Source organism: Pyxicephalus adspersus, chromosome 11, assembly GCF_032062135.1.
Source record: "Pyxicephalus adspersus chromosome 11, UCB_Pads_2.0, whole genome shotgun sequence".
NCBI lineage: Eukaryota > Metazoa > Chordata > Amphibia > Anura > Pyxicephalidae > Pyxicephalus > Pyxicephalus adspersus.
In genome coordinates this window covers 56,640,471-56,655,581 of record NC_092868.1, presented here as the reverse complement: position 1 = coordinate 56,655,581, position 15,111 = coordinate 56,640,471, and the positions used below count along the sequence as shown (strand labels likewise).

The following is a 15,111-nucleotide window of genomic DNA, read 5'->3' as shown; positions in this document are numbered from 1 at the left end:
CCCACCATGCATGTTCGGCAGCAGTCCAACTGTCCGAAGAATATTGGGTGCCTGTATGGTTTCCCTCTTCACTCTTCTGGGTTCCATCTCCATCGATTTACGAGACTGTATTAAGGAATGGAGGAACACGGAAGCTGCTCTCCAGGCTTTTTCATCTTGTACAGACATAATAGCCATTGAATTCATTCAGTTCCTCCAAGACCAGAGGACCTTCTGCTGTTGGGAGCGCATGAATTTAACAAGACGTCAGACCCGATTATTAAAAAACATGAGATTGTTCTGTGACAAGGCTCAGGATTTATATGTGGAGAACTGCACAGACACAACTGAAATTAGCTGTATCTGTGAGATTTTAATAGATAAAATAATACTGAAATTTGAAGCTATTGCAGAGATTGATTTTAGGAATTGGTTGTCCATGATAATTTTGGAAATATTGGACAAGTTTTTTGACCTAAATGAAGATTTAAACACAATGAAAGTGAACCAAGGTTGGGTGGATGTATTATCATTGCATATTCTGGTAAGAGCCAAGGAAGAGATATTTCGTGCAAATGATTCTTCTCCAACATCTTCTGCTGATCTTCGATCTCTAGAGATGGAAACTCGTACTATGTTACATTATGCCTTGTATACATCGGATACATTATACAATTGTTGGATGGATAGTTACAATCTATCCAGTGATATGACCAAGTACAACAATATCTATTTTCTTATGTCGTCCCTTAACCATTCATTGTATGGTCACAATGAACCGGTGGTCGGTGGTCTAGCCTCTCTTTATGAATGTTTTTATCGAGAGGGTTATAAAAAGCTCAGTAACAAATCCAAAGACATTGTGTCCACCCTGAGCCTGAAGGTGACTCTGCTGACCGTATCGTGTCTTATATACCCCATTGTCCTGGTGTCCTTCAAACAGATGACAGAGTGGATTCAGAATTATGCTCAAAACCTCAAGGAAAGAACAGAGGACCTAAAAAAAGAGCGGCATTTAGCCGAGGACCTTCTCCATCAAATGCTGCCAAAATCTGTAGCCAAGCAACTAAGGAAGAACAAGCATGTTGAGGCAGAAAGCTACAATCAGGTAGGTGTGTGCAATGGGCCAAAACTCTAGGGGAGAGAAGGCAAATATATACCAATATATATCAACGTGATACATTTTAGTCACTTCACATAACAAAAAATAATTTTTGGAATATTAGGTTGAGAATACAAATTAGAAAATGTATCCAGGTTCTGAACATAGGCCTTGTATACAGGCAGGGAGGGACTGAGGCAGTATGTGATCCCTCCACCATACAAACGGGTAGACAAAGGAAGGTGCAGACTGTGCCACTGCACAAGGGCCCTGCACCAACAGAAGGCTCTATGACAGTTTGGTGGTGGAAGTCCATTCTGCACAGGGGTCCATTATTGGCAAAGCCAACATTCACCACTGACTACAAATGAGATATCTCCCAGATTGTAAGCTCTTCGGGACAGGGTCCTCTCCTCCTCCTGTATCACTGTGTCTGTATCTGTCTTTAAATTGCAAACCCTATTTAATGTACAGCACTGCGTAATATGTTGGTGCTATATAATTTCTGTATAATAATAATAATAATAATGGAAGTATCACTCCATTGAGAGCCTTTTGTCTCTGTGTAGTCCCATCCTTCAGATTTTCCTACCACCTAGTAGGAAGTAGGACCTATCTTCTGTAGGCAGGTAGGATCTGCGCAGCACCCATCGTCGCCCAGGGCAGAGACATTGATCAGCCTTAAAGAAGATCTAAACCTGCAGGGCACCAAATCTTCCTCTTTCTTCTCTTTCTGAAAATCATCTTGGGCAATCTTGATTGGCTAGACCAGGGCCTGAGTTCAGTCCCATAAATTGCAGGGGAAGCCAAGATTGCGGGGTATCTGGGTTGCCAATGTTTTTGACAGTTCCTTGGAACAATCAGGCAGGTCAGAATGATTAATGCAGATTACAGAAAATGTTCCTTTCTGTAATAATGCTCTGCATGATATAAAAAGTTTTATATGTGGAAGTTTAGTTCTGATTTAATTTGTAACATTTTATATCCCACAAAGATGTCTGATGTGGCATGAAACTCTTTTATTCATCCTCCCCCAGGCACGGGTACAGTGCAAAGATGGAATCACATGCCTAAATATTTTTAATGTACATCAGGACTTTTGTCCCTGGCTGGATCCAGGATTTCAGCTTTAAAAGAAAAAAAAAGGGTATTTGTCAGATATTACAGCTGAATGAGACTTCCCCAACCAGGGTTCCTCCAGAGGCTGCAGGGAGTTCCTTGAGCAATGAGCAGTTTGCTCCTCCCAGGTCAGTTTAGGTGACCCCTATTTTGGCTGTAGGATGACATTCTTTCCACTGGAATTCTTCCCACTGACCACCACACTACATATACTGTGATCTGTGGCTATAATATAAGAATTATAGAAGGAGTTCCCTGAAGACCTGAAAGTTTTTTCAAGAGTTCCCCCAGTTGGGAAACACTGAGCTCTCTGTCTGATCTTCCTCCTAATCATCGGCTTCAGCGTCTTTGTGCAATTGTTCTGAAACTAATGCCGCTTTAAATAAAAACTTCAAGGGAATCACCATCTGTTTTTCTAGCACTTTAGATAATTGCTCACTTTCACCCCTGGCGATGACTCCGCAATGCGCTGTGTTTGTGCACCGCGGGGATCAGAGCGGGATAATACTGGGTGTAATTGGCAATAATTGGGAAACAATGCGAAGAACGATTCTCCACGCTCACAGCTAATGACAGAGGCTCATTACTGCCCCTCGGAGATACTCCAACCATACAGGGGGAACGAGACAATGATGAAGATTGGAAATCACCCAATAAATTAAACATTGCAATCTGCCATTCAGCATCCCCTTTATTAAATCTGCCCTCCAACCTTTCATACTTTAAATCTGCCCTCCAGCCTCCCCTATACTAAATCTGCCCTCCAGCCTCCTCTTCTGGAAATTTGCCCTTCAGCCTCCCCTACATTAAATCTGCCCCCAGCCTCCTCTTCTGGAAATTTGCCCTCCAGCCTCCCCTTCATTAAATCTGCCCAGTTGCCCAGTTTACCTTTAGTAAATCTGCCCTTCATCCTCCCCTTCATCAAATCTTCCCTCTAGCCTCCCTTACATTAAATCTGATTTCCAGCTTCCCATTCATTAAATCTGCCCTCCAGCCTCCCCTTTCATTAAATCTTCCCTCTAGCCTCCCCTACATTAAATCTGCCCTCTAGCCTCCCCTATTATTAAATCTTCCCTCCAACCTTTCATACTTTAAATCTGCCCTCCAGCATCCCCTACACTAAATCTGCCCTGCAGATTCCTTTACAATATTCTGCCCCCTAGCCTCCACTTCATTAAATCTGCACCCCAGCCTCCTCTTCTGGATATTTGCCCCCAGCCTCCCATTCATTAAATCTGCCCAGTTGCTTTACCTTTATTAAATCTGCCCTTCATCCTCTAGCCTCCCTTACATTAAATCTGATTTCCAGCCTCCCATTCATTAAATCTGCCCTTCAGTCTTGCACAGTTATACAGATACCTCTCCTAGACTGAAATTGTTTTCCCTGCACACTGTGAGATTCTCACATTGTACATCAGAAAATGCAGTTCTAGCTGTAGGACGTCCAGCATAATCTAAGCTCTCCTTCCTTGGCCTGACAAGCCCACTACCAAGAGTCAGCTAAATAGTTACATCAGGGCTGAGGGTTCTTAAAAGTAGTACCGATTTTTTTTTCCAGGAAGCCATGTACAGCACCCTGCTGTGCGCGCCCACCAGCCATGATGTTTCTGCATTGCACAGAGAAGCACAGAGACACAGTATTGTTGTCACTGATTCTAATATAAGGCAAATGATGGGGTGAAAACATTATTTCTTCATCTTCTTGTGTCACCTTCCTGCCTATTGATGCAGAATGATGATTCTCATTCTAATTAGCAGGTGGGTGACACAGCAATCCACAAGGCTAAATAGTGTTGTCACCCCTTCCTGCACAAGTGAAGTAGCTCACATTTGCTTTTTATTCTGTTTTCACTTCCTTGGTCTCCCATGCATTTAATGTTTGGTCTCTGTCACCCCCACAGGTCACCATTTTCTTTTCGGACGTTGTGGGCTTCACCTCCATATCGGCCTCCTGCACCCCTCTGCAAGTGGTGGAGATGCTGAACAATCTGTATGTGTGTTTTGACACCCGGATCGAATCGTACAATGTGTATAAGGTAAGCTAATGATAAAACTAATATTGCTTTCAAGGGAACCCAGCTAGGGGGGTACATAGAGGTACAAAGGCTTTTCAGCCAACAGGGGCCCCCAATCAGTTCTGTACAGGGGCCCACTGTTAGCTATCCTGCCACTGCTCCCACCTTTACCTCCTGCTGCAGCTTCTCATCTTGTGACTTACAATATTGCATTACGATCACTGAGAAAGAAGAGACTGAGAAAATGCTTCCTCTTTCTGCAGCAGACTGATGACACCATCTCAGCCCAGACCAGCTCAAGCTTTTCTTAAAAAAAGGTGGAGCTTTTCTAAACTTGTCAGGGATTTATGTATGTAGGTAACAAAAGGTTTACTTATAGACACTTTCTTTTTAGCTGGATAAAAGTTGTCTGTTACTGTCCAATGATGATTTATTATGTGGCTGAGCATTTAGGGAATCCATCAATATTCTCTTTTCCTGGCACAGGTAGAGACAATCGGCGATGCCTATATGGTGGTCAGTGGTCTGCCGGAGAGGAGCGTTCACAAACACGCCGATGAAATAGCTAAAATGTCCCTGGACCTGGTGGCTGCCGTTCGCCAAGTCATCATCCCGCACATGCCAAGTGAGAGGCTGCAGCTGAGAGCTGGAATCCACACCGGTATGTATGATGAGTAGAACAAATGGGATTTATGGAAGTGCGACGTGTACACAGGACGCAGCCAGAGACGCCTGTGTGTCAGAGACTTCATATCACATCATTAATCTACTACCACCTCCACCCGCCGCCTCCTGGGAATCCTGCAAATACCCATCAACAATCACAATATAAACCTGAATATAAACCTATAGCCATGGGCAGCCAGGAAGCTAGCATTACCTGGAAGGGGGGTACAGTGGTACCCACTTTATTCCCTACAATATAGGTTTTCTTTAAAGAGAAACTTTAAACAAAAAAAAATCTGATATGATTCGGTCTGTTCAATGCATTAGAGTTTTACTTTCCCGAGCCCCCCCATTACATTTATTTATTACACACCGATCCTTCTGAGATCCAATTTGTTTTTCCTTCCACTAGAAACTGTCCCCGAAAAAAGATTGTTACTTTCACATCTGTCTATGGGATTTGGAGTGTTCTTCATATCTCTCCTTTGCACTCTTTCTCTTTATTTTCTTTACTCTTTCTGTTTTTTTTTTATTTATTCCTTGATTTCTTTCCATTCCTTTTACATTCTCTTCCCTCTCCTCTCCTATCATTTCCATTTCTGTTTTGTTTTTCTTTATCTTTTTGGATCCCCTTGCTTTACTTTCCCTGTTCCATGTTCTCTTTTTTCTTTCTTTCTATTTCTCTCTCTATTTCCTATTATTTTCCTTCTTCATTTCTTTCCATTCATTTTAATTTCACATCCTTTCCATTTTTTTCATTATTTTACCTTTTTTTCTTCTTTTTATTTCCATTTCCCCTTCCTCCCCTTACTTTCCTTTCTGTTGCCTTCCATTCTCTTTAGCTTTTCTTTGCTTTTCTTATTCCTTTTCTTTTTGCTTTAATTTATCTTTTCCCTTTTCCATCTTCTTTTCATTCATTTTTCTTTTCCTTTCCTTTTCCCTGTTCTTTTTGTCTTTCTTTTATTTTCCTTTCTTCCTCTACTTTCATTTCCCTTTATTTTTTATTTGCCTTCCTTTACATTCTTTCTAATTTTCCTTTCTTGATCCTTTTTGCCTTTACTTTCCTGTCTCCCTTCTTTGCTTGTCCTTTCCTTTTTTCCTCTACTTTCATTTCCCTTTATCTTTCTTTTGTTTCCCTTTTTATATTCTTTTTCATTTCCTTTCTTGATCTTGTTTGTCTTTAAATTTCTTTCCTTCCTTTTTCATTTAATCCCTGTTTCCTTAATTTCTCTTCCGTTTTTTATTTTCCTCTTGTTTGCTTTTCTAGTATTTTCTGTTCTTGTATTTATTATTTTGTTAGTTGTTAATAATATTATTATTTGTTTCATTTAGTTATCATTTTTCTTTTTTTGTTTGTCCTTTTTCCAGTAATGGCTTTACCTTCCTATTCCTTGTCTTTTGCTTTGTCCGTTTCCTTTCCCTTGCTTACTCTCCTTCTGCTCTCTTCTGTATATTTCTCTCTTTTCCTGCCCCCTATGCCCTTCTCTACTTTCTTATCTCTTACTTTTTACTTTACTTACTTTTTCATCTATGCTCTCTATTGCTTTCTCTTTATTAAAGCTCTCCCAGGCTGGAGAGGATACACTTTCATCAGTGAAACTGGGCGATCCAGCAAACCTGGAATGGATCTGGTCTGGGATTGAAACATTTTGCTATCTAATAATAAATTACTTTTAGGAAATACATTTAAGGGTTGGCTGGATCACCCAGCTTCACTGGTGAAAGTGTATCCTCTCTGGCCTTGGATAGCTTTAATAAATCAGGCCCTATATACTTTTAGTTTTTTTTCCCTCTCTCCTATTTCTCCCCCCTCTCTTCTCTCTTTCCATGCTCTCTATTTCCCTCTCTATATATCAGTTGTTTTTTCCTTCTGCTTTATTCTTATATAAGAACTATTTCTATGAATATTCCTTCCAGGAGCCTCTTCAGCCCTCAAAGGTTTAATAATAGGAATGTAATTCTCTGAACGTTTTCTCCATCATTGCCTTGGCAGGCGAGGTGGCTGTTATATGATACATGTGCGGATTTATTATATATTCCTCTCCCTGAAACCTGTTTGTGTCGGTATGTTCCTGCTGACGTTGCAGGCTGTCATTGTTCCCGGCCAGGCTGTGGAGTCCAACCTATGTACTTTATTCTGCATATGCCACTTTCCTTTATTATATACAAAAATGTCCCTCTAACTCCATCTTCTTATTTTAGGAATGCAAAACTAAATTCCCCAGGCATTTAACTCTGAGATTTCCCATTTTGTTTTTTTTTTTGTTTTTTTCATATTTGCTCCTATTTGGTCTATTTTTGTTATACCTGTCCTTTAAGTATCTACTTGTCAAAATTCTATTGCTGTCCATATATTAGGCAATGATATTACCCTGCACAGCTTGCTCTGTGAGCTACAAAACATAGAGGATATTAACAGAGGATGCCAATGCCCCTTTGGAGGGGGCAGTTATGGGAGCATTAACATTCTAGGAGCCCCCAACATACCCTACGCCCTTTTTTGGAGGACAGGATCAGGGGAAGAGACCCTGTCCCTCAACACTGGGACCTTCCACCGTTGAGGGAAGGAATGGGACCTGGTATAGTACATAAAGGGGGGGGGGGGGGCATGCTTTCCAGTACACAGGCTGCGTGCCTAGATATGGGTCTGGTCTTGTGAGGGAGAATCCATTGAAAAAAAATAACACAATGACAATTACAAAAAATAACACAATGACATGAATGTTATTGAAAATATTTGTATACTTTCAATGTTGCCCTAGAAGCTGCTTGTACTACATGGCATCTCCATGGCAGTGCCCAGTACCCTTTGCATTTTGACAGCAGTTTTCCTGTTAGCTCTTACAAAGGGCAGAATGGTGCAATACTTCACTAAGGTTCACTGCAAGTGTTGAGTTCGGGTAATCCTTGGCAGATTCACCCATCCCTTATCCTACCATACTTCCTGTCCTTGGGTGACACCACTGCCCAGGAGAGGTAGTATGTGACCGGTAGGATCATTAGGTGACAATACAGGGAAAACAGCCTGAAAAATGAAGACTAGTGTTGGTCGAATATCTCACTATTGAATTCGACGGCTATTCGATCGAATAGGCAGATATTGTTCGGGCGATCAAACGTCGAATTTCAACACCATTAAAGTCAATGTGGGGAAAATTCAGGTTATTTTTCAGGACTGTGTAGAGCTTCTACAGCCTCCAAATACATTTAAAAAACATGTCAAGACTCCCACAGCTCTGCACAACACTGTATAAGGCAGGAAAAAAAATCAGGAAGGTGTATTAAACTCATATAACCTCTCAATGGAGATTCTCCATTGAGAGGTCAAATGAGTTCAGTACCCCTGTGGTCACAGGTGATTGGAGGCACGTGCCCTGCACCCACGTGCCTCCAATCACCCGTGACCACAGTTTCCCACAGTCCAGGTTCGCCCTGCACCCAGGTGCCTCCAATCAGCTGTGACCGCAGTTTCCCACGGTCCAGGTTCGCCCTGTACCCAGGTGCCTCCAATCAGCAGTGGCTGCAGTTTCCCACGGTCCAGGTTCACACGGTCCCTGGGCTGTACTTATTAATGATAAGTACAGCCCAGGGACCGTGGGAACCTCATTTCAGGTGAGTTACTGTGAAAAAAGGTAAGTAATAAGTAAATACACACAAATCACATACATTTATTAATGAATAAATTTCACAATAAAGTCTGGATTATTTGCATCTATATTTTAACCTTTCAGGGAACCAGTAGGGGTATTATGTACCCCTATACTTATTCCCCATGGTTGGACATCTGGGAGTCTTCTTGTTAAAGGGGGTTTCTGGATTCCAGAATTCAGAGCGCAGAATTTGCGGTGTCGAATCCTGTGATTTTGGGGTCTATCCGAATTCGAACGGCCATGTTCGGGTCGAATAAAGGGCAACCCGAATTCGAACACCAACACTAATAAAGACTAATGCAGCCACAGCATCTAAGCACTGATAACCTGCACTTAGCGTAATTTTTACATGCTCTTTCAGTGGCTGCAGCATATTTAAGCTGATCATATACATTTTTAGCTTTCTAATGAGTTACAAGCATATAACTTTGTAGCTGAGAGTCGTTTTCATTCTGCCTATGGCCAGCAAATTTACCTTGGTGATGGTGTGTGAGCCAATTGCTTGGAATTCATTAAATTAAACATTTTTTATTATTAATATTTTTTTTAAATCTTAAAACAATGTAACAGTATTTCCTGCAAGAAACAACCCTATGAAAGATAACAGTTTACAAAAAAGTAATTGCAATCTGCAGGCAGCAATACAGGAGGAACAAATAATAGAGATCTTGTGATGGATTCCCATCGATATTTTTAGCATTTTTTGTATTGTGTATTTTATATTTTGCATTGAAAAGTCCTGACGGCAATGTGCTTCTGTTTTCAGGGCCCTGCGTGGCCGGTGTTGTCGGGTACAAGATGCCACGTTACTGCCTGTTCGGTGACACAGTGAACACGGCCTCTCGGATGGAGTCTACCAGCCTACGTAAGTCTTATATAAGTCCTAACACCTTAGATGGAAGCTGTTACTAGAGATAGGCAGAATTGGGAGTTTTAGGTTCATTCAAATTTTGGTGAACGTTGGGAATCTTTGGGAAACTAAAAAGTTAGGCTTCAATTTTTAGGCTTCAATGTTAACACACTGGCAGCAGGATTGTGGTGCACTTTCTCATGCCAGGGAACCACTGCCTCTGGGGAGGCGCTACATGTAACTTCTCCTGGTGGCAGCCCCATGGAAAATGAATGGGGGCAGCAGTAAGTGGTTCAGTCTCACCCACTGCCACTAGCTGTCAAATCCTGGTTCTTTTAGAGCACAAAACTACATGACGTGTAGTTCCCTCAATCCCGAGGTTGAGCTGAACCCGCCCTTACTGTGCAAGTCTAAATAATTTTTTGGCTGTATCAGATGTTTGTATAAGGGTAAAATGGGCTCCTTTGGTTATAGAAATAATTTAAACGTCCTTTTCCAACATGCCAATCGCAGCCTCAGGAAAGTTCTGTCTAGTTCTGCTCAGTACTTATAAATTAATGGATCTTCTGATCACCAATTTATTTCTGTTATAGTACAGCAACTAATCATGATGGCTTCCCACCATAAAAAATGTGCTCACCCTGTGCCTACAAAATTGGTGAGAAAAGAAATCATTGTTAATGATCTGATACAACTTGGCTTCCTTAGGTTCTGAATCTGACTCATACCAAGCATTCTCTGCAGGTGAATCTTCCAGATCGATTTATATCCTATATGAGTGATTGATTCACCAGCAGAGAATGTTTGCTTGAATGTCAGATTCACTTCTTCATAAATGAATGAATAGTATAGATATCAGCTCATACCTGAGGCTTCTCACACAGATACAGTATTTGTTTTATGATCATCCTGGTTGGCTATATAACTATTTAATAATGAATCATGTGATTGTTCTGACTTCATATTTGTTCCACCATGCAGCGCAGAAGATCCACATCAGCTCCGCCACCTACCAGGTGCTCATCATTGACAACGCTTACGAGATTGAACCTCGCGGAGAGATTGAAGTGAAGGTGATGTAATACGTAATGCAATCTGTGATTTATCAGCCTGGACTGGTCACTAATAAAGGGGCCGAGCTGAAAGTGAGAATTGGCTTATCGATGGCAACGAGAAATTGTGGAGCCTTCTGCTGTCTATGTTATCAGGATTACATACAGGAACAAAATGTATTTTAAATAGAAAATGTGTGGGTCAGGACCTCCCTGTTATTATGAAGTTCATTCATTGTAATACTTGTCAATGTGTCTTCATTCCTTAGATAGAGCAAGACCAAATAATGGCCCATGGGAGTTTTAATGAACAGCTAATGTAGTGATGTTAGGCAAAGGAAGTGATGAAGTGATGTTAGGCAAAGGAAAATGAAAGGAAAGGAAAGGAAAGGCGCAGGGGATTAGAACAGGAGAGGAGTAAAGGAGTCAGACAATGGAGGGGTGCTGCTAGGCAGGAGAAGAGTGGCAGCGGGCAGGGAGTCTGGGCACAAGGAAGTTGTGTCAGCAGGGAATAAGAGGCAGAGTCAAAGGCGAAGAGATGCCAGGCATGAGAAAGATTGGAAATGAGGAGGAACCAAGTAGTAACAAGTAAAGGAAGAGTTGTGCCAGGCAAAGGAGAAGTGGTGGAATCAGGCAAGAGAAAAGTTGTGCCAGGCAGGGGAGGAATGGTGTCTAGTGCAAGTATCGTGGTGTACAGCAGGAGAGGAGTAAAGGAGTCAGACAGCAATGGGGTGCTGTAGGGCGGGAGAGGAGAGATGGCAGGTAGGGAGTAAGGGGCAAAGTCATAAGGGCATGGGGAAGAGTGGTAATGAGCAGGAAAGGAAGAGTTGTGCCAGACAGGAGAGAAGTGATGGAATCAGGCAAGAGAAAAGTTGTGCCAGGTAGGGGAGGAGTGGTGTCGGATAAAAGTATAGTGATGTACAGCAGGAGAGGAGTGATATCAGACAAACAATTAATAGCAGAGTAGAGGGAAAAGTGGTGTCAGGCAGGGAAGGAGCAGAGGATTAGGACAGTGGAGGAGTACCGCAGGGCGAGAGAGGAGTAGTGGGGATGAGTGGATCCGGGCAAAGGAGAAGTGGTGTCAGGCAGAGGAAAAAGGTAGGAGCCGAGGATTAGAGTATGAGAGGAGTGAAAGAGTCAGGCAATGGATTGTGCTGCAGGACAGGGGAGAAGTGGTGTCAGCAGGGAATGGGTATCAGGGTCAAAGAAGAAAAGCTGCCAGGCATGGCAAAGGGTGGTATTGGGCAGGAGAGAAGTAGTGCCAAGCAAAAAGAATTGTGTCAGGCAAGGAAGAAATGGTGGAAACTGGCAGGAGAGATGTTCTGCCAACCAGGGGAGTGATATCAGACTGGCAATGAGTAGTGGAGCAAGGAAAGAGTGGTGTCAGGCAGGGAAGGAGCAGAGGATTATAACAAGAGAGGGATAAGGGAATCATACAGTGAAGGAGTGCTGCTAAGCAGGCGAAGAGTGGTGGCAGGCAGAGGAGAAGAGTGGTAATGGGCATAATGGTAAGGGAAAGAGTAGTGTCAAGCAAAAAAAAGAGTTGTGCAAGGCAGGGGAGGAGTGGTGCCTGATAGAAGAGTCCAGCAAAAGGGAAGTGTTATCAGATCGGCAATGAGTAGCAGAGTCAGGAGAGGTGTCAGGCAAGGAATAAGCAGCGGAGTCGAGAAACGAGGGCTACCAGGCATAGGAAAGGGTAGTTTCAGGCAGTAAAAGAATAGTATGAAAGATGGGAAGAGTATTGTCAGGCAGGAAAGGAGTAGCGAAGTTAGGGAGGAGCAAATACTGTGAGGGATGGAGTCTTGGGTTTAGGGGAAGAGTTTCCATTACTTACACGGCAAGGCGGATGGGAATAAAGGTCAATGTAGAATTAACATATTTAAAGGTAACCAACTTGAAAAGGAAGCTCTGAGAATTTTTTCACGATATAAAATGGTCACCATTCTAATCACCTTTGTCGTGCAGGGTAAAGGGAAGATGAAGACCTACTGGCTGCTGGGAAACAAAAACTACAGCGTGCAGAATGACAGCTTGGTCTGCCACTGGAACCCCAACATGCCCCGCAGGAAGAAGGTGGACAGCAGCCTGGGCTCAGGGATACAGGTGGGGACACTCTATGGCCAGAGACTGTGGCCACCCAATCATCACACCTACAGTATAACAACTACAAAACACAAAGTCACCCTGATAACAAATGTCTCTCTGTTTCTATGGTAGAATTCAGATTTATATATGTTTTTAATCTTCCAGTCTTTATCCAGTAACTTTCCATCAGAAGCCAGCCGGGTAAACACGCCTCGAATCCCCGAAGAGTCTACTCATGAAGACGTTATTATGGCACCTTCAGAAATAGCCACAAAGATGGAGGACACAATGGGGGCTGCCCAAAAGAGGCCTAAGTTGGCCCAAAACCAGCAACCAGACAAAACGGACCAGGAGACCTCCAGGAAAATCTGTTTGGAGAAAACTCTTCCTCTTCCTGGCTTTGTGGAGGAATCTCTCTGATGTATCTGATGATCAGTCACCCACAGACTGTGACTTTATAATTGCTCAAGTCATACAAAACAAAACCAGATGGGGGATTGCTGGCAATGATTGATAAAAAGTATATATAAAACTTTATTTATTCCAAACAATTATTTTTTCAAATAGAAATCTGAGCATTACACAAAGCACAGGATTAAAATCATCCTATACAAATCTTAGACGAAGAACTGCTGTCTGAGCAATGTCAAATATTCCCAACGTGTTTCACAGATGATACTGCTTCTTCAGGGGATAGATACCAAAAAGCTGGTAAAGAATACATAAATATTTCAAATTAGAAATGAATCCATATTATAGAAATCATATTAACACAAGTCAACTCATCATAGCTCCAATCATAAAGTCAAATCAAGACAAAAGCGATGCTCAGGCTATCTTCAAAATATGGAAGCAGATAGGAGATTAGAAATTTGTTGTGATCTTCTGTTGGAGTCCATGAGGGCAAAGCTGGGTCATCCATAAGACTGGAGCCTACTGAATAACCAGTATAGGAATAGAGTTTTGGGTCTAAGGCCCGGCCTCTTCATACTTCTCCATTATACCAGCAAAATGTTGTGTATCTATCACTTTCCAAGAGAAGATGCATCTGGAGTCTTATAGGACCACACCAATGTAAATATGGAGGCTTCTTCTGTGCTTATTGCAAACATTTCAATGGAAGGATCAGAGGAAGGCAGGAAGCTTGCCTAGATTTTACCTAAATTTATCGCACAATAGTTACATAGCGCCAAAATATTACACAGCTCTGTACAAAGTCCATAGCCATGTCACTAGCTAGAGACAGCGGGCTCACAATCTCATGTCCCTACCATTGTCATATGTCATTATCACAGTCTAAGGTCAGTTTTATGGGGAAGCCAATTAACCTCACTGCATGTTTTGGGATGTGGGAGGAAACTGGAGTACCCGGAGGAAACCCACACAAACACGGGGAGAACCTGCAAACTCCATGCAGATATTATACTGGCCAAGATTCAAACCTGGGACCCAGTGCTGCAAAGGCCAGAGTGCTAACCACTGAGCCACCTAAGATATATATACCGTATTTGCATTCTGTAAACCAGGCACTACCTAGTAGATTTTTACAAAGTACCCTGGATATGCCTTCAGGTCCTGGTCTTCTACCATGGCTCCAGCTCTCTGTGAAATCACTGGGATCGGATTTTTCGTGGATGTCCAAATCAAACGTGGGGGGCCACAATCCAGGCAAGCATTGTCACATTTCTGGCCCTCTGTAAACCATTCTGACCCTTGAGGACTGGAGATGGACAGCCTTGAGCTATTATTTGTCCACTATCCTTATCTGTATTACTGAATGTTGTCTGGGGGCTTTTACATGCACTGTAGGAGTATTTCTGTTACAGTGAATGTACACCTGAATAATAAATGCCCTATTTTATCTGTTGGTTTTCCTATTTTTAGCCATTTATTTGTAACTTCTTTTATTTTATTTTTTTGTAGGTTTTTACATATTTTAGAACAAACATCTGATATTGTGTGTTAGGCCTTGTATGTGTTTATAAAAAGATTTTACTAAATAAAGATATATACATGATAATTGATGTACTTACCTGCGTGTGCAATACAATAAATGTTCTTAAACATTTCATTTTTCTGAGACCGTACAATTTCATGGAGAGTAAATTAGTTTAACATCAAAGAAGGTTACAGCCTATAATTAAAACCTGAATGAGAGGTTTGGGAATTAAATATTCAATGTATGGATGGGGGGGAGAAAATCTTCCTACATCTAGAGCAGTGTATCTCAACCAGGGTTCCTCCAGAGGTTGCTGGGGATTCCTTGAGCAATGAGCAGTTTGCACCTCTCAGGTCAGACTAAGTGACACCAATTATATTTTTGGCTATCTGTAAGGGTGACATTCTTCCCAATGGCCAGCAATGTAAGAGATATTCTTCCCACTGACCACCACACTAATATACTCTGGTCTGTAGATATAGAATTATAGAAGGGGTTCCCTGAAGACCTAAAAGGTATTTCAAGGGTTCGCCCATGCTAAAAAGGTTGTTAAAGGCTGATCTAGGGTGAAATCTGTCACACCACTTCTTCAAATTTGAGGACTTGTCATTGATTGTGTGCCTCATACATTCATTCCTTCTTGGTTTCTCTTCT

The 15,111-nt window shown here is 42.0% G+C and overlaps 1 protein-coding gene across 1 annotated transcript; it reads left to right on the top strand.

The window, feature by feature from the left end:
• On the top strand, positions 1-14,576 carry LOC140341003 (uncharacterized). The gene is made up of 6 exons (XM_072426490.1): positions 1-1,087; positions 4,102-4,236; positions 4,702-4,876; positions 9,298-9,396; positions 10,363-12,536; positions 12,684-14,576. Exons 1-5 carry the CDS (start codon positions 11-13, stop codon positions 10,461-10,463), a joined length of 1,587 nt encoding a protein of 528 aa, XP_072282591.1. The 5' UTR covers positions 1-10; the 3' UTR covers positions 10,464-12,536; positions 12,684-14,576.
• The last annotated feature ends 535 nt before the right edge of the window (positions 14,577-15,111 follow it).